Here is a 24,706-nt window from a genome sequence, read left to right as displayed (position 1 = left end):
GCCGCTTCCTCCCTTTCCTCCTTCAAGGCCGGTCTCAAAACCTTTCTCTTTGACCGAGCCTTCAGCTCCCCTCTCGACTCTCTTCCCCCTCCTCACTCCCTCCCTTCCCTCCCCTCACCCTGACCATTCCCCCTTCCTCGCTCCCTCCCTTCCCTCCCCTCACCCTGACCATTTCCCCCCTCCTCGCTCCCTCCCTTCCCTCCCCTCACCCTGACCATTTCCCCCCTGCTCGGGTCATGACCCAACTCTGCAGCGCCTTGGGACGTCCTCCTGACGTGAAAGGCGCTTTATAAATGGAATCTTGTTGTTGTTGTTGTTGTAATAGATCATTTGAAGTTGGAACTGAGCTTGTCATTAATTTAACTGCAAAAATGAATACGTTTTACCAAGAAACACAATTTTTTTTATGACACAAGTATTTAATACAGTCACACAAAGCAGCACCAAGATTTTCCCCATGTGTTGATAAATTGTAAGAGATTCTGGTTCTTTCATCTAAAGGTCAGTTTGTTCCTTTGCTCGATCCAAGAATCAGATTGTTACAGACAGGAACAAATTATTGCATTCATCCCATGAACTCTGCATTGGGTGTTTTTCTGCACAATTTTGTGACACATATTTCCACCCAGAAATGTCATGACACTTTCTGTGCAAATATTATCAAACCATATATCAAAACTGATAGATCTATTAGTGGTTTTCTTTGATTGTTTTGAAACAAGATCTAGATTCTGAATTATTCTGCCAAAAACTGATGGATGAACTTTCCATATCTCTCAGAAGTTTTGATGTAGTCCACCAATGTTCTGTTTGAAAATTGCAGAAATATTTGCCAAAAATTGCTGGGAAATTTGATAAATTTTGCAGGAAATTGTGGGTGGTTGATTGGTGCTATTGAGAGGCGTCTTTAGTTGCTAGCCTACATTTTTCACTATATTGATAAAAACTAAACGTGAAGAAATAACACATCATAGATTGCTGGAAAAAACAATGTACAATAAAACTTGCATAAGTCTGATCTGTATAAATTGTATAATTGCCCAAGTTGTACATCTGCCCAAGTCCCATTCAAGAGCTTACATTTTTTGCAAGTTTGACATAACTTATACTTTGCATAAGTCACATTAAATGCGTGCTGCCAACTGATAAGACTTATGTGAGGTTCCTGAGCCAGGCGGGTCCGCAGTATTCCAGGGCACTGCTGATGACAGCACATCCAGCCTGGCTCCTTGGCAGGACCTGGAAGGGCAGGCTAGTCACTGGGGGCAGGGAGTCATCCTACTCAGCTCCTGTTAATCCTGAAAACTGGGCAAGCAGTGGGAAAACTTACCAGACAGTGAGATTAATTGCAAGCTACGTGGTTTTTGTTGGTTAGACTCCAACAGTACCTCAACATACATTGTAGGGTCCCCAAGCCTTGCCTCTTACCAACCTGCACCTAATACTTTCCAGAATTAGGTAAACAGGATGTGTCCTTCCAGGGAAAGGGTGCACAATCCATTTGAACAATCTATCTCAGCTGGTTTAGATACTCTGAAGCATGATGATGGGTTTCCGAATGTGTACGACACCCAGCTGACCACTAAAAAAGTGAGGTTTACAATAATAGTACTTTTGTAACAAAAACGGAACATAACCCCTTTCAAAAGGTGAAAAAGTGCAGTTTCAAAAGAATTTGCAGAGAAACCAAAAGATTCCAAATCAAATTTTCACAAAAGCAAACAAATAAGTTTCAGCCAAAATTTTTGTGCTTGTTATATTTTAACATGAGAAGAATTTTCACATGGTCTTCTGTTGGGGTTTGTCTATTGTCTTTCAAGAGGCCTGAACAAAGAGAAAATGACCTTTCTACATCAACAGTGCTCACTGGTAGCCTAATTGTACCATTGTGCAATTGCAGCAAGTTTCACTCTTGGCTCAGGTTGAGCTCCCACCATGTTGCTATGTTGCAGTTAGCTGGGGATGTTTCTGCCATGTAGGCATGCCATTCAAACACTGAAACAGCAGAAAGGGCAAAAATCTTGTTTCTGTTTCCAGTGTTGCTTGCTGGTGAGGATCAAACACATGAGGTGCTTTGTAAGTATCGATTGATGTATGTTTTTGCAAAATCAGCCCTAGGTTTTCACTACTGTCTTGTATGGCGCTATATCAAAAATGCAAGGATTATGTTTACAGTATTCCAATCAATAATGAATTGCCTTTTATGAGACTCTACAACAACAACATGCATTTACATAGCACGCTTCACACGAGTCAACATCTCGGAAAAGCTGAGGACACTGCTTCCTCAATCTACAATGCGGAGACGAAGGGAAAAAATCAAGACCACATGCCCCATTCCTGATCATTGTCCATGAATCCCCATTGAAAATGCATGTAAGTGAGCTCTAGGTGAGTCCAGGTTTGGGCTCGGCTGTGATTGTTCCATAGTTGAAAACCAGGGTACATTTCTTCACAATCTTATGCAAATAGTTATTTCAGCTGTGCGTCTCCTCCTGTGACTGCTTGCAGCATTCAATTGCAGGAGCACCACAGCTAAGCCATATATTCTAAGAGGGAAATGCTGCTTGTGGAAAGGAGAAAAATGAAACAAGACTAATTTAAGGCTGCTGCTAGTCACTATACATGCATAGAAGTGCCTCAAAGCAATTTGCAGTAATCACTGTTAAATATAGTAATTGTATATTTATAGGCAAATACAGCAGCCAATTTGCACACAAGAGAAACAAATCAAATGTTATCACATTAGAGACTTTATTCTTCCCCAATTGACAGCTAGTGGCAGTTGATAATCAACGCACAGGTTAACGATGCAGATATCCAACTCTGAAACTCTCATTGACTTATAAAAGGTCAATGCAGTAAGGGAACAATTTACAAATTTACAATAAATTAAAAAGGAAGTGGTTTTGAGATGTTCTGATTAAACCTTGATAGCAACCATATAATGAGAAGATCAGCAAAATATGTAAGAATTGTATTGTGGTTTTAAGTGAACTTTTCAGTAAGTGAAAGCGATCAAAATTAATGCCTAGTGTTACACTATGTTTTGTAGTAAGTCAGCTTGAAAACTGTACAACTTTGCCATGAAAAAACAGTATACCTTAGGGTTGAGGAACATTGGAGCCTTGTTGTTGAGAAAACATTAGATTGCTTATTATTAATTTTTAAGCTCACTTGATAGCAATCAGAGCGAGGGCATAATTTTTATTTTCAGTCCAGGATGTCTGTATACTATTTGTCTTAGTAAGTAAACAGTAAGCAGTGAGTAGGAACCGGTTGTTAGTTGATTGGCGAATCGCTTTCCCTCAATCCACGACTGTTTGTGGGACACTGCTGTGCGCAATTGGCTACTGCATTTCACCCACAAAATACAGTCACTTTACAATATATTCTATGAAATGCTTTGAGAAGACTCAATGACATGATAAGATGCAATGATTACTATTATTATTTGACAACAACAAACAACAACAAATTGCATTTATGCACCACCTTTCACATCAGGAGGATGTTCAAAGTCGCTGGACAGTTGAGGCTTTGCACCCGATTTGGGGGTTGCATTCAGGGGTTCAGGATGGGAAGATGACTGAAAGTGCGGTCAAAGAGGAAGGTCTTGAGACAGAGCTTGAAGGAGGCGAGGGAAGGGGCGAGGAGGAGGGACTCCAGGATGGCGTTCCACAGGGAGGGGCAAAATGGCTGAAGGCTCGACTGCCAATGGGAGGTGGGGCGGGCAGGGCAGCGAACGTTAAGCAAGCAGGTTCGTAGGGTTTAAAAAGGCCACAAAGGTAATTAGGGGCAAAATTATGGAGGACTTTATAAGTGAGGACAAGGATCTTGAACTCAATCCTCTGGGGAATGGGGAGCCAGTGAAACTGGACAAGGATGGGGGTGATCTGCTCATGGAGCTGAGTGTGGGAGAGTAAATGAGCTGCAGAGTTTTGAATGGCCTGAAGCTTCTGGAGGGAAGAGTTGGAAAGTCCAGTGAGCAGGGAGTTAGCATAGTCGAGCCTGGATGTGACGTAAACATGGATAAGAGTCTCAGCAGCCTGAGAAGAGAGGTAGTAGTGGAGGCAGGCAATGGTATGGAAATGGGGGAAAGCTGAACATGTCAGGTCACAGATGTGGGGTTTAAAGGGCAGATATTAAAAAGGAGAGGACAGGATAGAGTCCTGAGGAACACCATATGACTGTACGGGAGCGGCAGGAGAAGCCGTTGGCAGATACAAAGTTGGGATAGGCAAAAATAAAACCAGGAAAGGACACAACCATGAACATTGGAGAAGAATAGATTGGTCGACATTTTTGACCAACACTTTCGAAAAACATTTTGAATATTATAAAAGAAAATCATACTCCTAGCCTTTCAACATTAAACTCTGACCAATGATCAGAGCTGGTTAGCCAACTATTTGTGCAAAATTCCTTCTTACCCTGATAACAATGAATGATGCTGGAAAATTATTAGACTCCCCATTGTTGAAGTGCTCACCCAGAATATTTTTTTTAGGATGTAGTAGGACAGCAGAACAAGAGGACATAGGTTTGTGTTGCAAAGGACAATTTAAGGACAGACACTGGGAAGCGTTTCTTTATCCAGAGTGTAATTAACGCTGAAAGAAACTGCCAGGAAATGCAGTTGAAGCAAAGACAACGGACTCATTTAAAAATAGTGAAATTACATGATGGGAAAATAGTGGGATGGGTATTCTGGAACAATGAACTGAAATGGGCCCAAGTCCTTTCTTCATCCAAAGCCATCGTGTAATCTTGTGGAAGCAATAAAAATAAATCACTTCCAGTAGTACAATATGAACCAGGCATAAATGTCTACATAAGACATACTCTATATCATTTTATATACAGCAAACAGTTTTGTAAAGATTAAATGTGCATATTACTCTGTAGGGAAAAAAAACCTTTATTAGTTTGTGTCAACTGAGGTTTACAATTTTATGTAATCACATTTCAGTTATGTAGCCTACTTTGCGTCTACTGTAACCATGTCTGCTTAGCATCTTGAAGATATTGAGCATGTCCCTTCTTGAGGCTGCTTTGCCTAATGAAAGTTGACTTAGTTCTGGAAACCTCTCATTAAAACTTGTAGACTGGAATCATCCTTTACTTTGCTTTCAGTACAGCAGAATGCTCAGCATTCATCGTATCAGATGTACTAAAATATGCAAGAATCAGAACCCACACCAAACACCAATTTGAGGTTAAGTTTTCCAGACATATATTTGTTTCTGAAAAGCCAAATCATCAAGAGACTGATAACAAATGCCTTTCCAGACAGTCAAAATGGCAGGGGACTTCCAGTACACTGAGTCCTGTAGCTCAGTGGTTAGAGCACTTGCTTTGCAAGCGAGAGACCTGAGTTCAATTCCAGGCAGGGCAAAACCTTGGGCAAGTTTCCTTACTCCACACGCCTAATAATAATCCCTCCAAGACAAAAAAAACAATAATAAATTGGTCATTTTCAATCTACGACTGTTTGTGGGACATTGCTGTGCGCAATTAGCTGCCGCGTTCGCCCACAAATATACAGTCAATTCACTTTACAGTGTGTTCTGTGAAGCGCTTTGGGACGTCCTCCCGACGTGAAAAGCGCTATATCAAATGCAAGGATTATTATTATTATTATTGCTACATAGTCATCATTGTTTAGGTATTTATATGCTGAATACCCATTTACAATAGCCAATTGAGTCAAAACATAATAGACTTCAGACTTCATATTCATGAATATGTTGGTTTTGCATATATTACTTTTAGCTGAATCTAACAACATATTAGCTGTCAAATTCAGATTGCTTATGTTGCAATTAACAGGAACGGATGTTTGGTAGAAAGGAAAGCTGGGGATTAAGCCTGACGCTTAAGTTGTGCATGGCTTCAGTGAGTCTGAGGGAGAGCCAGGGGCGGTTGAGGAGTTCAAACCCGCAGGAGAGAAGACACTGACAGGAGCCAAAGAGTATGGCTTCCGCCTTGCCAGCTTTCAGCTGCAGAAAATTTGCACCCACCCAGCCTTGATATCTGTCAAAAAGCTGACAGGACATCAATGGACTGGGAGTCACAGCTAGAGGGGGAGAAGTAGATTTAGGTGTTATCCGCATACACGTAGAAGTTGACGCCAAGTCTGCGGATGACATCGCTGAGAGGGAACATGTAGATAAGGAAATGAAGGAGGCCAAGGATGGAGTCTTGGGGTACCCTGCAGGTGACTAGGCAGGTTCAGGAGGAAAACCCATTTGCCGAGATGTATCGCCCACAAATATACGGTCAATTCACTTTACAGCATATTCTGTGAAGCGCTTTGAGACATCTAGAAGACGTGAAAAGCGCTATATCAAATGCAAGGATTATTATTATTATATTGTTGCCAGTTTGTTGAGTAAGACTCAAACCATGCGAATGCGATCCCACTAAAGTAGATGAGGGAAGAGGATGGGGTGATCGACTGTGTCGAACGCAGCAGAGAGGTCCAGGCGAACAAGGAGGCAGAGGGAGCCAGGGTCACGGAGAGATAATAATAATATTGGAAATTTGTGAGGTTGGAGGGGGCGAGGGCAGGTTTTTTAACACAGGGTAGTACCTCAGAGCATTATGTACATTAGTCATTTGTAGAATTTCCTGTTGCTTAAACAATAGTAAAATCATTAAATACAATGTAATTTTGACAAAATCACAGATTGTACCCCTAATTAAATCAAACCTGCAATTCAGGTCAATGGTAGGCCACAGTCTGACATTCAGAATTCCCACATGGAAAGCTCCTGATCTCAGCCGAGACGTTGGAAAAAGCATCAAGATAAACAGATTACCTGTAGTTTTCCTTTATGTTAAATTATCAGAAGTCAAGATAATTCTTTCTCTTTAAAGACTTGAACAGGTGCAGGAATGCCAGAATGGCGCAGGAAAGCACAGCAAGTGTAACCACAATGTTCAGTGCAATATTGGAGACTACAGGAAAAAAAATGAAATCACGTTACTATCATGAAATAGTCTATAGATCAGAATAATCAAACGTTATGTTGTTCATAAGCTTTAACATCTTCGTATTATCTCACGTAAAAACATATCTTGCCCACCTCCGTCCGTACCTCACAACCAACACAGCCGAAACCTTCGTCCACATCTTTGTCACTTCCTGGCTGGACTATTCCAATGTCCTCCTTGCTAGTCTCCCCAGCTCTACATTACACAAGATTCAGTGAATCCAAAACTCTGCAGCCTGGATACTCACCTGCAAAAAACTCCTTACCCCCATCACACCAGTCTTTGCCAGGCTCCCAATCACTGATTTGATCAATTTCAAGATCCTCTCACTCGTTTTCAAATCCCTTCATGCCCTCACACCTCCCTACCTATCTGATCTGCTACCCTCCATTCCACCGCTCACTGCTTCGCTTGGCTGGCTCCGGCCTCCTGTTTGTCCCTCGTCCCCTCCGCTCCAGCATCAGTGTCTGTGCCTTCAGCCACTGTGCCCCAAAATTCTGGAACTCTCTCCCTCATTCGCTCCTCCTTGCCCCCTCCCTCCCCACTGTCAAATTCCATCTAAAGATCTTCTATTTTGATCGTGCTTATGGTCACCTCCCCCTCCTTCTCCCCCTGGCTCGGGGTCAGACTCCATCACTGTCAAGAGCACCGGAACACTACCCCTCGTGAAGGGCGCAAGTTGTTGTTTCTATCTTTCTGACCATGCCTATGGTCATATCCACTTTCCCCCTTCTTTCCTTGCTGGTCATCTTATCCTATTCCTATGAAGTGTTCCAATACATCATCCTTCATGAAGCACGCTCTACAAATGCAAGTTGCTACTTTTGTAAGAAAATGTATTCGGCTTCCCTGTCAAACCGTAGCTAAAATAGCTTTGTTTAAAGAATACTGTACAGTAGCTTATTTTTGCATTGGCTACAAATTCCAGTAGCAATGGACAAATTTAAATTTACCAGGAACAGCTCAGTCAAAACCAACCTTGCACTGTGTGATCTGTAGTAAATGGGAACATAAGAACATAAAAGATAGGAGCAGGAGTAGGCCATTTGGCCCCTCGAGCCTGCCCCGCCATTTAGTAAGATCATGGCTGATCTTCTAACCTAATTCCACTTACCCACCCTAAACCCATATCCCTTAATCCCTTTAGTTTTTAAAAAATTATCGATCTCAGTCTTGAATATGTCCAATGACTGAGCATCCACAGCCTTCTGGGGTGGAGAATTCCATAAATTCATTACCCTCTGAGTGAAAAAATGTTTTCTCAACTAGACTATGACCCCTAGTTTTAGATTCTCCAACCAGGAGAAACAGTCTCACACTATCTACCCTGTCAAGACGCTTAAGAATCTTATAGGTTTCTATAAGATCACCTCTAATTCTTCTATATTCTAGAGAATGTGGAAGTGAAGATTCTTCATCTCTCCTCTTCTATAAGACTTTTGGCAAAGTACAACATAAAAGATTCCTCCAGAAACCACGGTCATTGGACACGTAAGGGCAAGACATGGCAGCTTGATACAGTGATGGAGGAATGGTAGGGTGGGTGTTCTAGACAGATGAGATCAGATGGGCTGAACTCAGATGTGATTTTGTGATTTGGAAGGGCGAAACTTTAGGCAAGTTTCTTTTCTCCAAAGCCTCTGTTTACCTAGCAAATCGTGATAGGGTAGGAACTTAAATTTTTTTTTTAATAGTGTTAGATTATAGAAGTTGTAGTCTAATAATAATGAACATTAAACAAATGTAGAATGGAGAAAGTACTGACAGTCATGGGATAGGACACATCTGGTTTTCTCTGTTTCTGAAAGAATAACAAGACAGCTTTGGAAAAGGGCATCGGGTCACCACCTATCAGTAAATAACCACAGAGGTAACGGTCCAAGGTAATGGTCGACACAGGATCTCGACTTAGTAATAAGTCGCTAGATTCTGACAGGGTCTGCCAAGCGACAAAAGGCAACCCTCAAGAATAGCAACTAATGAGCAAGTTGTTTAAACTAGAGGACCTTGGTACCATCCCGGGATACTGATAAGAAATAACCAGTCACTTAAAAAGAATATACTAATGAACCCACATAACAAAATAACAAGCACCAGATACAGCCCTAAACTGATCAATCTCCTATCTTAGACAGGACAAAGGGAAGACCTCGTGGAGACTCAGTCAGGCTGGCACCAAGCCAAATGATTGATTAACCTGAGAAAGTGACAGTAATAAATATCCTTGCAACTGATACAGCGCCTTTCATGTCGGGATTACGTCTCAAAGCACCCACGGGTTCTAATGTGAAGTGGAGTGACTGTATTTGTACACAAATACGGCTGCCAACTTGCACACAACACTATCCACAGCCATGAAATGAATAACCAATTGTATTTGGGGGATTGTTAGCAAGAACACTTTTCTTTTCAAATAGTGCTGTGGTTTCTTTAAAATCTACCCGATCAGACAGACAAGAACCCAATCTAATTACAGGGACAGCACCTCACCACCCACCCTCAGCCCCCACCTACACACAAATTTTCCCTGATCACACGCAACCTAAATGGAAGTCAGTGGATGCCGGGAAATGAGCAACAACAGATGATTTTGTTCTTCATTTTGTCACGTCCATGGGTATTATTTGCATAATAGTGGTTGAGAAAATGTTTACTCCAGTTTGCCCACTAGCCTGAATTCAGAGAGAACATTACACCACATAGTATACGTTTATGTCATCATCCCATAATGCAATACCTTCATGTTACGGTTTTTGGATATATGTATATCTGTTCACGTCAGATTTCCAGCTACAACGGACGATCATTGTACAAGTGAAGGACCAATTTTATTTGGTCCATTGTTGGTTAGGACACCAGGGAAAACTCCTCTCTTTTCAAATAAATTCGCTCCTCATGTAAAATCTTTGTTTCACTCTCATCTGATCGCATGCGTTTAAACTTAAAGTCAACTTATTGATTAGAAATTAGAATCTTGTTGAAACCGGTTGAATGCGTTTACTGCCACTGACATTTGGTAATGTACAGTAGTAAAGGAAATAGCAAACTCTATTTTGCAATAATTTAAGCAGCTTCAGAAACTGCTAAATTGCACGAGTTACCGTTCTTATAGTACTTTAGAACACTGCACTGCAACATAAGGGAGGTCTTGGAGGCAGTGAAGATGAGAGTAATAAGGATGATCCCTAATGTTAGAGGAATGAGTTATGAGCTGGACGATAGAAACGTATGGAAATATTTGCCAAAACCTACAGGGGGATTTGTAAATCTTGCAGAGAATTGCGGGGTTTATGGTGCTATTGAGGTAAATCATAATAATAATCCTTGTATTTGATATAGCACCTTATCATGTCTTCGAGACTTCTCAAAGCGCTTCACAGAATATACTGAAAAGTGAATTGATTATTTTTTGTGGACTATACATTTTTTGTGGACTGGAGTCCTGTAGCTCAGTGGTTAGACCACTCGCTTTGCAAGCGAGAGACCTGAGTTCAATTCCAGGCAGGGCGAAACCTTGGGCTAGTTTCCTTACTCCACGCGTCTAATAATAATCCCTCCAAAACCCAAAACAATAATAACAATTGGTCATTTTCAATCTACGACTGTTTGTGGGACATTGCTGTGTGCAATTGGCTGCCGTGTTCACCCACAATTATACAGTCAATTCACTTTACAGTGTGTTCTGTGCAGCGCTTTGGGACGTCCTCCCGATGTGAAAAGCACTATATCAAATGCAAGGATTATTATTATTATTATTATTATTCTACTGCCAACCTACATCTGGCACTTTATTGATAAGGAAATAACACACATTAGGTTGTTGCATAAAAACTATTAATTCCTTCTTTAACAAAAACTGCGTGGCCCTTTTTTTGGGGGTGGTGGGGGAACTTCCAAGGCTACGGGTGCTCAACTCGTCCTACCCCTACCTCTCAGGGCCCAGCACCAAACACATAAACACAGACACAGAAAGACACTCACACACACACACATTCACAGAGAGAGACACATACACACATTCACAGAGACACACACACAGACAGACACAGAGAGACACACACAGAGACACATACACACAGAGAGACACACACACACAGAGAAAGAGAGACACACACACAGCGAGAGACACACACACACACATACATACACACATAGAGAGACACACACACACACAGAACGAGACACAGAGAGAGAGAGAGACACACACACAGAGACACACACACACAGCGAGAGACACACACACACACACACATACACAGAACGAGACACAGAGAGAGAGAGAGAGAGAGACAAACACACAGAGACACAGAGAGAGGATACACACACATTAACAGAGGGAGAGATACACATTCAGACACAGTGAGAGAAACACACACAGAGCTACAGAGATAAACACACACACACTAAGAGGCACACACACGCACACACAGAGAAACACACACAGAGGAGAGAGAGACACACTTACACGTTCACACAGAGACACTCATAAACACCCACGGATAGAGAAGAGACACACACAATCACATACGTACAGAGGAGAGAGACACATAGTCACTCACAAACAGACACACATATAGAGGAGACACACACACACTCACAAACACATAGAGAGACACACACTCACAAACACAAAGAGAGACAAACACACTCACAAACACAGACAAACACACACACACACTTAAAAACACAGAGAGAAAGACACACACACTCACAAACATATAGAGAGAGCACACACTCGCAAACACAGGTAAACAGCAAGAAGCCTGCGCGCCAGAAACTACCTTTTTTGCAGATTTGTAGCGGAGGAAGGCATTTGTAGCAGAGGAGGCATTTGTGATGGGTTCTGTGGAAAAAGTGCTACCACACTTTTCTATTGGCCCAGGTTACGAGCAATAATTAGACAAGCGAAGGCTCTTCAGTCTTAAATGAAGATGACTCAGGGGGGACTCCAAATAGGTGCATAACATTTTCAATGGGATTGAAAAAGTAAACCTCAACGGATACTTTAGGATGCACCAAGACAGTAGAACAAGAGGATATATGTTTAGAGTTATTAAGGGCAATTTCAGGACAGATGTGGAGTCCTGTAGCTCAGTGGTTAGAGCACTCGCCTCGCAAGCGAGACACCTGCGTTCGATTCCCGGCAGGACGAAACTCTGGGCAAGTTTCTTTACTCTACACATACGCCTCTGTTTACTTAGTGGTAAGTAGGATCCCAGCTGTTAGGCGATTGATGGATTGCTTTTCCAGGAGTATTAATTCCTTCAAAATAAATAAAAATAATTTGGTCGCTCAATCCACACTGTTTGTGGGACACTGCTGTGCACAATTGGCTGTCGTGTTTTGCCCACAAAATACAATCAATTCACATTACAGTATATTCTGTGAAGGGCTTTGAGACATTTTGAAGACGTGATAAGGCTCTATATTAAATGCAAGGATTATTATTATTATTATTAAGATACTGGGAATTTTAAGAATGCCGGGTTTGAATAGTGGCAATTTTGGGATATATGAACTTTCTGCTGCTTTAGCTTAATAACCTTTGGGGGTGAGCAAATAACTGGTAAGAGCTTTCCCCCAGTCCAATCAAGAAAACGTGTGTGTGTGTGTCTGTGCATGGAGTGGCAGAATAACCTTTTCTCATTCCAAGCTTAATAGTCCTGTACATTTTTCAATCTTATTGCGATCATTTACAGGATCACCATTTGATTTATTTTCTCTTCCCCTCTCCCAACTATAGAATTATCATGGAATGGCTCATTTGATTGATCAAGCTTTGGCCCGTGGGCTGAAAGTGGTCCACGGGGCATTAAGAAACAGCCCTCTTGAACGTTCGTACAAATCTAGGTAAGTCCATGTTCAATTGGTGGTGTGCATTCATTTTTTTTCTTGATTGAATATTTTGTGATTTATGACATAAATCAAGAAATATTCAATCAAAAAATGTGTTTTGTTGGCTCACCATAAAGGTTGGCCACCACTGATTTAGATTAAAATCCACTCATTTCATCTTAATACTTATACTGTATAGAAAGTATATACCTGCCGGTCTTATTTGAAGAAATCTTGTTTCAGCTGTTTGTCTACTCAAAGCAACGCATATAAAACTTGTTTTAAAATCCTCGTTTGTCACTTCTGAGAAACTCAGCTCAGCTTTAATGTAATGTCCTTTTATTCCTCTTTTTTCACTAGAAATTAAACAAAAGATACAAACGAGTTAAAGCAGTGAGTTATAGTCCCCCAGGATAGGAAGAATTAACACTTTGGAACTTTTCACCCAAACCTCTTTAAGGATCTTATGTTCAAAATTTCTCATGATCTTTGCCCTAAGATTGTGATTTTTTTTTGGTCAGCCGGGTGTCTGATATTAATCTGAGATTTCCCACCTACACATGGAATTTCCAGGGATAGATTGCTGGAATGGAATGCGTATTCTCCCTTAAGGGATGCATCCTGTTTACCTAGATTATGCAATACAGTTTATAGTGCCTTTCACGGCTGAGAACAACTCAAAGCTGTTTACATGGCTGACTGAGAACCCAAGACGTTGGCGATGGGGTGGGGGGGGGCAGATTATTTTAAAATATACGATCATGCAGAATTTGGGGGGGAAATAATTTTGAAATCAGTTTTCCACTTTTCCTAAAAAAAAATGGGGGAACCTTCTTCCAAATTAAGACTAAATATGGAAATGTTACAAAATTCTGGACAATTTTAAATTTTAAAGCATTTGATCTTCAAACCAAGGTCGTGAGAAATTTGGGTCTCTAATCTAGGAATTTGAAGGATCTGAAATGCCTCAACTGTTATTCACAAGTAACTTTTTTTTAAATGAACGTGATGGGTTACTTTCCATAACTCTACATGGCACAGGGACTAGAAGACTGTATTAATTATTACTCTTCTGCCTTGTGTTAGATGGACAAAAGATACATTTCCAATGACTGCAACTCCATGCAGAATTACTCAGAAACACAGCAATGAAGTCTCTGCAAGAATTACTTATTCAGAGTCCTGTAGCTCAGTGGTTAGAGCACCCGCCTCATAAGTGAGAGACTTGGGTTCAATTCCCGGCAGAGCAAAATGTGAGGTTAAGTTTCCCTACTTCACGCGTCCCTGTTTACCTGGCAAAGTGTAAAAAAAAATTGGTTACTCAATCCACAACTGTTTGTGGGACACTGCAGTGCGCAATTGGCTGCTGCGGTTCGTCCACAAGATATACAGTCGATTCACTTTACAGTATATTCTGTGAAGAGCTTTGAGACATCTCAAAGAGGTGATCAGGTGCTGTATCAAATGCAAGGATTATTATTATTTGTGCAGCTAAATATGATCAGATTTGAATTTGCTGTGCTGAGCTGCAACCTACATAGTACAAATAAAGATTTCCAAAAGCATTATTAAAATACTTTCTCTGTAATTTATTATTTATTATTTATAATTCTTAATAAAATGTTGAATACATACATTGTTTGTCTTTCTCTAACTCTGCTGCTTCTGCTGTAGTCTTCAATGTAAGAGCCATTTGCCAGCCAATATACCAATATTTCAATTGTTGAATGAAATTCAGTCCATACTTTGCAAGTGGTATTCAATTTTGAGCCTGTAAAAAGTCAACACTTGCGGAGTTCAACAATATTCCAGCAAGAACAAAGTAACAATAAAGCAGGAGGGATAAATGTTTTAGGGATTGGTGCTTTTAGAATTATAAGGAAAAATGTTTACGATTGGATTGAGGATCAGGGTTGGATAAAGCTATAAACTTCCACTGAATGATATGAGAACAGTGGCCCGCTCTCTACTCATTTTTGATTCCAGATGAATGATTCAGATGCTGAATATATTTTTTAATAATTCTTAAATGTCTGAACAGTTAATTAAAATCACAAACAAAATTGATTATAGAGACCACATTCCCTATTACTGTTCTTTTGGTTTAAAGGGCAGCTAAGTACAACAACAACAACAAGATTGCATTTATAGAGCGTCTTTCACGTCGGGAGGACGTCCCAAGGTGCTGGGCAGTTGGGACAATTTCTTTCTGAAGAAATGCATTGTGGTGCAGCTTATCCAGCTAAGATCCTCTGAGTTGGTTTTGCCCACAAAATATACAGTTAATTTGCTTTGCAGTATATTTCATGAAGCACTTTGAGACATCTCAAAGACGTGATAAGGCACTATGTCAAACGTAAGGATTATTATTATAAGATGTCCAAGAGCAATTCAGTGGCTGACATCCTTTCCTTCTTTCCTCAGGTAAAGTGCTTCACCTAAACTTGTTCACTCTGTGTGTGGCAAGTTATGTGGCTTGAATCCTGTGCGGAGGATGGACCTCTCAGTGGCGAGGTCAAAAGCTGCAGAGGGTTCTGTACTGGTTGACTGCCTGACAATCAGTCACAAATAATCCTTGCATTTTTGCATTTGATATAGCGCTTTTCACGTCGGGAGGACGTCCCAAAGCGCTTCACAGAACACACTGTAAAGTGAATTGACTGTATATTTGTGGGCGAACGCGGCAGCCAATTGCGCACAGCAATGTCCCACAAACAGTCGTAAATTGAAAATGACCAATTTATTATGTTTTTTTTTTTGGAGGGTTTATTATTAGGCGTGTGGAGTAAGGAAACTGGCCCAAGGTTTCGCCCTGCTGGAATTGAACTCAGGTCTCCCGCTTGCAAAGCGAGTGCTCTAACCACTGAGCTACAGGACTCGACGTGTGCATGGAGAAGGAATTCTAACCAGATCACAGGCTGTCCATATAGCTCAGTGACTAGGGGACATTATAATTAGGTCAGGCCCTGGGTCATGGAGGGAAATATCATCCAGGCTTCCCATGTTATCCAAAGTCCCCAGACGTGTACACATAGACAGAATTCATCTTGGCTCTGGAGCCTTCCACATCTCTTCAGCTTGTTCATGATACTGCCAGGGATCAAACATGCGTAATGTTTGCATTGGCAAGATACCAAGATACACAGTCGCCACAATCTAGAGTAAATCCTGTGAAACACTTAGAGACATTTCAATGACGTGATAAGGCGCTGTATCAAATGCAAGGATTATTATTATATTATTATTACCAAGGGGGGCAACTGATGTCTGTGGAACCACACTTCAGTGGAAGGAAAAAGGATTAGGATTGCATCTTCAGGGGTGAAGGGGAGTGAGGGAGAAGAATTTATACAAAAAAAATTAAACAATCATCATTTGTAGATCACAGACCACAAGATGACTGGTTTGAATTCCAGTTAGGTTTGCTGAGTTTGCTGACCTCAGGGAGCAATGGGAGGCTAAATTAGTCTGGTCTTCACAGCACCCTGGCCAGGATACCAGAGAGCAACCAGTGTCCATGGAACCACACCCCAGCATGAAGAGGCTGAGAGCCAGGATCAGACAATCAGCCAATGGGAGAAAAAAAACAAAATAATCAGACACTAAAAAGTGTAAAGAAAATACACTGGATATATTAATGGTCCATAGTATCCATTCAGTAATAATACTTGCATTTGATGTAATCATTGAGAAGCTACCCAATGCAAGAGTCTCCTCATCTATTGATCCAAAGCATCAATCAGAAAGAATTGTGCATTCCTGTGTTTTCCAAATTGTTTAAAAGTTAGTTCAAAGCAAATTACGCAGAACTGGATTGAAGGTGTTATTGAGCCAACAATGTGAGGAAGCTCATTTTTGAAGCTGGGGGTATGACACATGAGAAAACTCAGCAAAATTAACATTGGCAGACACCCAATGTCAATGGATATTATCAGTCATCTCACCTCGCTATGTTGATTTCTTTTTATCAGACACAATCATCAAGTCAGTAATTGCTCTAAATTCCTTTTAACCACACACAATCATCTAGGTCAGTAATTGTTCTAACAGAAAAGAAAAATGAAACATAAGTCTGTTTTGCTCAGTCTCTTGTTGGTGGATGCACTATAATGTTCATATGCTCAGTAATAATCCTTGCATTTGATATATTGCATTGTTGAAACAAATCAAAGCACTTCACAGGATTTACTGTAGAGTTACTCTGTATTTTGTTGGTGAACACAATAGTCAATTTGTGCACAGCAATGTCCCACAAACAGTCATAATAATACTAATCCTTTTGTTTGATATAGGATCTTATCACGTAGTTGAGACATCTCAAAATGCTTCACAGGACATACTGTAAAGTGGATTTTCTGTGCATTTTGTGTGCATAGCAATGTTTCACAAACAGCTATGGAGTGAGTGACCAATTTTATTTGGGGGATATATTGGCTAGGACACAGGGAGAAACTTTTTTCCGATAGTACCACAAGGTCTTTAAAGTCAACAACAACAACATGCAGTTGTGTAGAGCGTCCTACACACAGGGCAGCATCTCAAAGCGCTTGAGTGATCCATCTGAACATACAGTCTCATTCGAAGTATGGCACCTCCAACAATGCAAACCCCCCGCCCTCCCATCACTGCATTGGAGTGTCAACTTAGGCTATGTGATTGCAAGTTCTGACTTGTGGGGTTTTAACAATTGTACTTCTGACAATACATCGCACCCCAGCATTGCATTGGAATGTCTGATCCTGGTTGACAGCTGATAATAGAGAAGTATAATGCGATAATGGATAATTCGAAAAGCTGGCACCAGAAAAGGGAAAGGAAGATAATATTTACTTTTTCACCAAGTTTCACTTACCGAGCTGTGCCTCAATGCTGTTATTGTTAGGATACAGGATCTGAGCAATAGGGGTTTCTGTCAGTGTGGAAAGAGGAAAAAGAACATTTTGAAAAAAATTCACAACATAAATGTAATGAATGTGGAAAGGTTTTGCTAAATATTAGCAATACATATTGCAAAACATTTAGCAGCCAGGTGGGGAGACTGCAGGCTCAGCTATTACAACTTATAAAGCCAACACTCACTGCCACACCTCTGATATAACAATAGTATCACATGGCCAGGTACCTATTATTCGTTTCAACATTTACAGTGTATTACATAGGGCTGGTGTTTTCACAGCGATTTCTCAATTGAACAAAAATATCCTTCAAAAGAGATTGTAATTTGAGATAGGAGCAAAGAGAGGTAGGATGATAAGTACAAAGATGATCAAATGTTGGGTGGAACATAATAAATTCCTGAACCGTGGGACCTACTCATGGATATGCAATATAGGAAGTAAGGATCAATTGTACCAATGGGTATTCTGGAGTTCCACTTTATTTTGCCTTCGGGACAGGGAGGATCTTGCAAAATCTTTCTTGTGAGGAGGATCAGTTGCAAAGCCCAAGGACATCCTTGTAAGGAATCAGTTTGAATGGCCCTTTCTTGTTCCAAGTTTTCTTAAAAACTTACTCTCAAGTTCCGTTTCTTGTCCTCCCTGCTTGGTCATTCCCATCTCAGTGAAGCACTTTGAAACATTCATCCTACACAGAAGGCATCATATTCAAGTATACATTGTTCTTATTGAATTTTGGGTGTGGACGTGTATGCAGATTAATGCAGATTTTACTGGCTCTGTGAACCGGAACAGAAAATTCTGGCACTTTTTGTTTTGTTTTTTAGAGTGACGGGAAAGTGGCTACTGAGCCTATTCATTGATTGGCTGAATTTTGTTTACTAATTCAGTGCACTTTTAATGATTTAGTCCAATTTTAATGAAATAACGACCGTTGCATTTGATATAGCGCCTTATCATGCCATCAAGACGTCTCAAAGCTCTTCAGAGGATTTTACTATAAAGTGTAGTTGTATGCAAATGTGGCAGCCAATTTGCTCATAGCAATGTCCCATAAACAGACAGGAAATTAATCACCCACTTTATTTGGGGGATTGTAGGCCAGGACAAACTTCCTTCTCTTTTCAAATAGTGTCACAAGATCTCCAATGTCCACCTCAACAAGCAGACAGGGAATTTAATGTGTTATCCGAAGGATGAAACCTCGAACACTGCAGTGATCCCCAGTACTGCTTTGGAGCACCAGCATAGACTTGAACCCACAACCTGTTCAGAGCACTCGCCTCGCATGCGAGAGGACCTGGGTTCGATACCCAGCAGGGCGAAACATTGGCCAAGTTTCCTTACTCCACACGCCTTTGTTCACCTAACAGTAAGTAGGAACCCAGTTGTTAGTCGATTGGCAGATCGCTTTTCAGGGCTAATAATTCTTTCAAAAAATAAAATAAATAATAATAATTTGGTCACTCAATCCACCACTGTTTGTGGGACACTGCTGTGCGCAATTGGCTGCCGTGTTTTTCCCACAAATATATAGTCAATTCACTTTACAAAATATTCTGTGAAGCACTTTGAGACGTTTCAAAGAAGTGATAAGGCACTATATCAAAGGATTATTATTATTATAACTTACTGACTCAGAAGCAATTATTAACAACTAAACTTTGTCAAACTATTTCCAGATTGCACGGTACTGAAACTGGAGACAGTTCATCGTGTCTATGATAAAATAAACAGAGACTTATTTTTAATGGTTAAGTGTAAAGCTATGTTAAAAATGAATTCATCTGAATCGTTCATTCACTGTTATTCTCGCGGGTACTGAAACCACAAACGTTTAGGTTAAGCGCCACCTTGTGGCAGTGGCAGCTTTAGCAGCAGTACTGCTGAATCCTTTTCACTAATAGGGATCAAAATATCTTGTGCCCCAATTGCTAAACATCTCCAGGAGTGGAACGTCCCACAATGTCACCATTATCACCAGTGATAATCATCACCACATAATGTATTTTTTCACTCAATATTTGGAACTAGGTGTCATCCTGGCTCAGTTGGTAACACTCTCACCTCTGAGTCCGAGGCTGTGGGTTCAAGCCGCACTTTGAACTTATCTACACTGACACGCCGATGCAGTGCTAGCAATGTGCTGTATTGTTCAAGGTGGCATCAGTGGTGGAGGTAATATGGGGGGGGGGGTAAGTGCCCCCCTGGCAGCCTTTAGGTACTAAACTCCACACCCCCATCACACAGGCTCTAGCCAGGTTAGTATCACTGGCTCGCTATTGTCGAACAGATCTATTTCCAAATACTCACACTAATGCCCTCTGTTCCACTATTGGTGGCCCCGCCTTCAGCCATTACTCCCTGAAACTCTGGAACACTCTTCCTCTATGCTTCTACCTTGCCCCTTCCTTCCCATCTTCAGATCACACCTGAAGACCTTCCTATTCGACCGTGCCTATGGTAACCTGTCCCTACCCCAAACTCGGTATCATGCTCCGCCACTGTAAAGCACTCTCGGACGTTACCCTGCATGAGAGGTGCTACATAAATGCAAGTTTTTGTTGTTGTAGGTGTATGTTTGGTGTCCCTTCAAGCATATTATGAGAGAAAAGGCAGAGCTGAGAGTAACAGGAAGAGAGACGGAGCAGGAGATTTGAGGCAGCGTTTAAAGGGTCTGCAAAATATAATGCAGAGAGCGACGGGAAGGTGATGCCACTAATGGTCTATCCTCCCTGCTGCAATACCTGGCTCCATCACTAGGAAGCATCCTTCTGGTGCGATGGTAAGCCAAGGTCCCAACTGCCTGTGCAGGTGGATGTTAAAGATCTCATGGCGCTATTCGAAAAGAGAAGGGAGCTTTTCCTGTTGACTTGTCCAACAATTCCGCAAATAAAATTGGTCATTCACTTCACAGTTGTTTATGGAACACCATGTGTGGAAAAATTGGCTAGCCCGTTTGCCAACAAATACACAATCATTACACTTTTCCTCTTGATGCGAAAGGTGGTATATCAAATTGTTATTATCAATGCTGGAGATTTTTCAGCATAGAAAGAGGCTGTGCAGTCTTTTGTATATGTGTTGATGCTACCAACCCCTAGCTGAAGCAAACTACTAGAGTGAGCTACCACACTGGAGGTATCTACTGCAACCCAAATTCCCCTTCCACGTGCCTTTTAATACTTTTCGTCAAGTATTTATCCGTATTCCCTTTAAATGCTCCCATGGACTCAACTTCACAAGCCATTTCTGTTAAGGTATTACACATTCTAATAATCACTCTCTTGTGTAAATAATATAATAATAATCCTCGATTTTGATGCAATGCCTCTTCAAGTCATTGAGATATCTCCTTTTTCCTTCTGGTGATAGTTTGAAATTCCAGCACAGAGAATTCCCTGAAGACACCACTGAATAGTATGTTTAACACACCTCTACTTACTAGTCTGTGCACCTTTTCTCAATTACTCTACATGTCATTTATATTTATTTCGCCCTTAATATATACAGTCAAGTCACTTTACAGTATATTCTGTGAAGCACTTTGAGACGTCTCGAAGACATGATAAGGCGCTATATCAAATGCAAGGATTATTATTATTATGTGTCAGCCTGGCTCAGTTAGTACCACTCTCACAACTGAGTGAAAAAGTTATAGGTTTAACCCCGCACGCCCTCCACCCCCCAACCCCAGTCGGGATGTGGAATTCATATAGTCCAGGCTGACATGCCAGTTCAGTGCCCTGGGCTGCCTCATTGTTGGAGGTGCCATTCAGATGAAAATTTAAAATCCCACGGCACTGATTATAAAGAGAAGAGTTTCTCCCAGTTCCTGGCCAACAATCCCCCATGTAAAATTGATCATTCACTTCATGGCTGTTTGTCGGACATTGCTGTGCACGAACCTTACAAAATACTCACTACATTTCACAGTATATTCCATGACTTGCTTTGAAAAATCCTCTTGATGTGATAGGTGCTGTATCAAATGTAAGGATTATTATTACTACAATGCTTCTTCCTAAGATGTCTTCCTATTACAATATTGGTCTTGATACTGCTAAACCTGTGTAAATCATTAGTTATGCTGGAGTTGGGAGCATTGTGTCCAATTTTGGGTATCCACTATGGGAAGGATGTCAAGGATACAGAGAGGGTGCTATTCATAAGGATGATACCATGAATGAAACAGCTGGGAGTTGGATTCAGGAGGGGTGAGGTGGAAGATGACCAAAGGGGGCGAGGGAAGGAGGAGGTGAAGGGAATGGAGTTCCAGAGGGTGGGGGCAGAAAGCCTGAAGAGTGGGGCACGCAGAACTGGGGGTGTGAAGCCAGCAATGAATGGTTTTACATATGCTGAGAGACCTAAAAAAGAGGAAGTTGGGAGGAAACTTGAGAAAGATTAAAATTATGAATGGTTTTGATAGCCTAAAGAGGAAGAAATTATTTCCACTTTATCTGTACTACAACAACAACAAGATTCCATTTATAAAGCGCCTTTCACGTCAGGAGGACGTCCCAAGGCGCTGGCTGTACTAAATGGTACAGGTATAATGTAATTACCAAAAGAGGAAAGGGAGAGGTTGAGAGATTATTTTTACACAGAGGGAGTTATTAGACATGGTATGATCTACCTGGAATCATGGTTGAGACATAATGCATATTAGCTTTTAAGAGGTGAATATCTGAAAAGGAGAAATATAAAAGGATATTGGGATACACCACCTGGATTCTCTTCATAGATTAAGACCATCAGCAAATCTTAAACCATTGTACTCAGTACTTTTGCTACATATGAACACATTGCTTCACCTTATAAGTGTTAAACTATGGCATTACTTTGCAATATTCACAAATAGGATTTGATATGCTATTTGCTATTGCCATTTTCGAATATCGGAAGTTGCATAAATTTATGATTTTTACAAAACAGCAAAAAGTCCGAAGAACAAAACAGTTCAAAGGTTCAAACTTTGAAAGGCAGAAAGATGTAGATCCTGAAATAGTGATATGAAACATGCCCTCGTCCTCAGAAACAAAAAACAGCAGTTATTAAACTTTTTTTTCACAAACATATACATTCCCATCATTTACCTGCAGTGTTGCTGGAAGGTATTGTTGGAGTCATGGCCTTAATGCTGCCGAAAGATATACAAATCATGCTAAGCACAGCCACTAATGTAACCATTCTGGAGCTGTAACACAATCTTACTCAGATGGTTATTTCCTTATTCCCTTACAACTTTATAGAGGAAACAAAACGCTGGATTCAAACACTCAGCAAGAATACAGCAGACGTAGAGAAAAAGAGGATGGTGAGAATGTGGAACTCAACTGCCAGAAGCCATGAATGAAAACAGAAAGTGTTAATGTATTAATGCCTGCAAAAGGAAACTCAATGAATACATCAGGGAGAAGAGCTATAGAAAGCGAGGGGAAATTAGGATGGGTGGGGGATCATGTGGAGTATATAAACACCAGCACGGATTAGTTGGGCAAATGGTCTTGTTCGGTGCTAGCGGTTAGATTTTATTGGGGGAAAAAGCATCAACCACCTGAAAAATACACATTTTAGTTTTTATTATGCTGTTGCACAAAGTAGATTGTCTGGGCAAATCTGCTCAGTTTATAAATGATGTCAGGTCCCTTGACTTTGTGTCTTACTCTGGGATTAAAAACAGGAGGACACTTCCCTCCTCTCCTCTCCACACACACACACATTATACAAACTGGGGTCTAATAAGCAGTGATTCCTGATAGTTTTTTTTAATAAGTAAACTGTCCATTACTCTGAACTGTGGGAACTCTGCTCTGAAGTGATCTGCTTGCATTTATATAGCATCTTTCACATTGGAGAACATCACTTAGCAATGACAGGGGTCAGCAGCCAAGCAAGGGAGAATAAGGAGTGGCGAGGGAAAGAGAAGGTGACCAGAGGCATAGTCAATAAGGTGGGTTTTAAGGGATTTAAAGATATGGAGGGATCAAGGTGACATATGACATACTTCAGGTTACCAGCAGGAGGCTCCAATTAACTCCTTATTAAGGAATCCTATTAAAATCACTAATTAATACATTCCACCGTATGGATAGGTTTGACCTTCTGTTTGATTCATTTGAAATCTTATTTACATTTAGATAGCGCCTTTCCCGTCGGGAAGATGTTTCAAAGCGCTTTACACAGTTGGCCGGGCACCCNAAAAAGAGGAAAGAGAAAGACGACTTAAAATTAAAAAACTAAATTAGACCTCCCAAACTATCCACCTTATCTCCTGATATAAGGTGCTGAACAATACTCATAACTGGGATTTGCAAAGGATTCATGAATATTGAATCCTGACGTAATTGGATGTATGTCACTGGAGCCCCTGGGACTCCGGTCTGAAGTAATTTTATCCGGGAGCAATGAGCATTCCTGCGAGCGAGCCTGACCCACTTTCAGTTACAAGCGAGATTCAATATTTCTGAAACCTGCTGTCAATATTGTGCTTTTGATTTCACTGGGGTTAAAATGTGGTTGTTCAAAATGGGATTCATCAACAATCACTCAAGTCACTAACAAAGAACCGTCACAACAACTATTATTGTAACTCACAGGAACCCAGTGATCTGATTCTGGTGCTATGGGGCAGGGTATTTTTCGTGAAGGTGTGACATATTCTGGGTCACCAGCATGTCAACGACTGTGTTGCTCAGTCAATCTTGTGGCAAACCTTTGATCTTCTTGATCTCATGGTTACCTCCGTTTTATTTCTACACACGCAGATACACAGGTGTACAGAACAGGAATGCGCCTCATTTGGCATGCACTGTCCTTTTATAGGAATTACTTATAGAGTCATTGGACAGCAATGACAGCATTGCTAACAATGACGATAAATAATAATAAAAAAATTAGTCACTTAATCCACGGCTGTTTATGGGACACTGATGTGCGCAATTGGCTGCCGTGTTTCGCCCACAAAACATAACAGT

The 24,706-nt window shown here is 40.9% G+C and overlaps 1 protein-coding gene across 1 annotated transcript; it reads right to left on the bottom strand.

Annotated features, from left to right (window-relative positions):
- Window positions 1-6,850: 6,850 nt before the first annotated feature.
- On the bottom strand, window positions 6,851-22,939 carry LOC103173164 (interleukin-1 receptor type 2-like). Its single transcript, XM_007885831.1, has 5 exons — window positions 22,826-22,939; window positions 17,687-17,743; window positions 14,470-14,605; window positions 13,045-13,190; window positions 6,851-6,963 (listed from the first exon to the last, which is right to left on the bottom strand). Exons 1-5 carry the CDS (start codon window positions 22,917-22,919, stop codon window positions 6,851-6,853), a joined length of 546 nt encoding a protein of 181 aa, XP_007884022.1. The 5' UTR covers window positions 22,920-22,939.
- Window positions 22,940-24,706: the final 1,767 nt, after the last annotated feature.

Source organism: Callorhinchus milii, unplaced genomic scaffold, assembly GCF_018977255.1.
Source record: "Callorhinchus milii isolate IMCB2004 unplaced genomic scaffold, IMCB_Cmil_1.0 Scaffold4, whole genome shotgun sequence".
NCBI lineage: Eukaryota > Metazoa > Chordata > Chondrichthyes > Chimaeriformes > Callorhinchidae > Callorhinchus > Callorhinchus milii.
This window is presented reverse-complemented; position numbering and strand designations above follow the sequence as displayed.

What these genes read in the sequence shown, in the direction of transcription:
- LOC103173164 (XM_007885831.1), bottom strand. Translation starts at nt 22,919, where the DNA reads ATGGTTACATTAGTGGCTGTGCTTAGCATGATTTGTATATCTTTCGGC. An exon ending in ACCTTCCAGCAACACTGCAG is followed by an intron (nt 17,744 to 22,825) that starts GTAAATGATGGG and finishes CCACACTGACAG; the next exon opens with AAACCCCTATTGCTCAGATC. An exon ending in GTTAGAGAAAGACAAACAAT is followed by an intron (nt 13,191 to 14,469) that starts GTATGTATTCAA and finishes TTTAATTTCTAG; the next exon opens with TGAAAAAAGAGGAATAAAAG.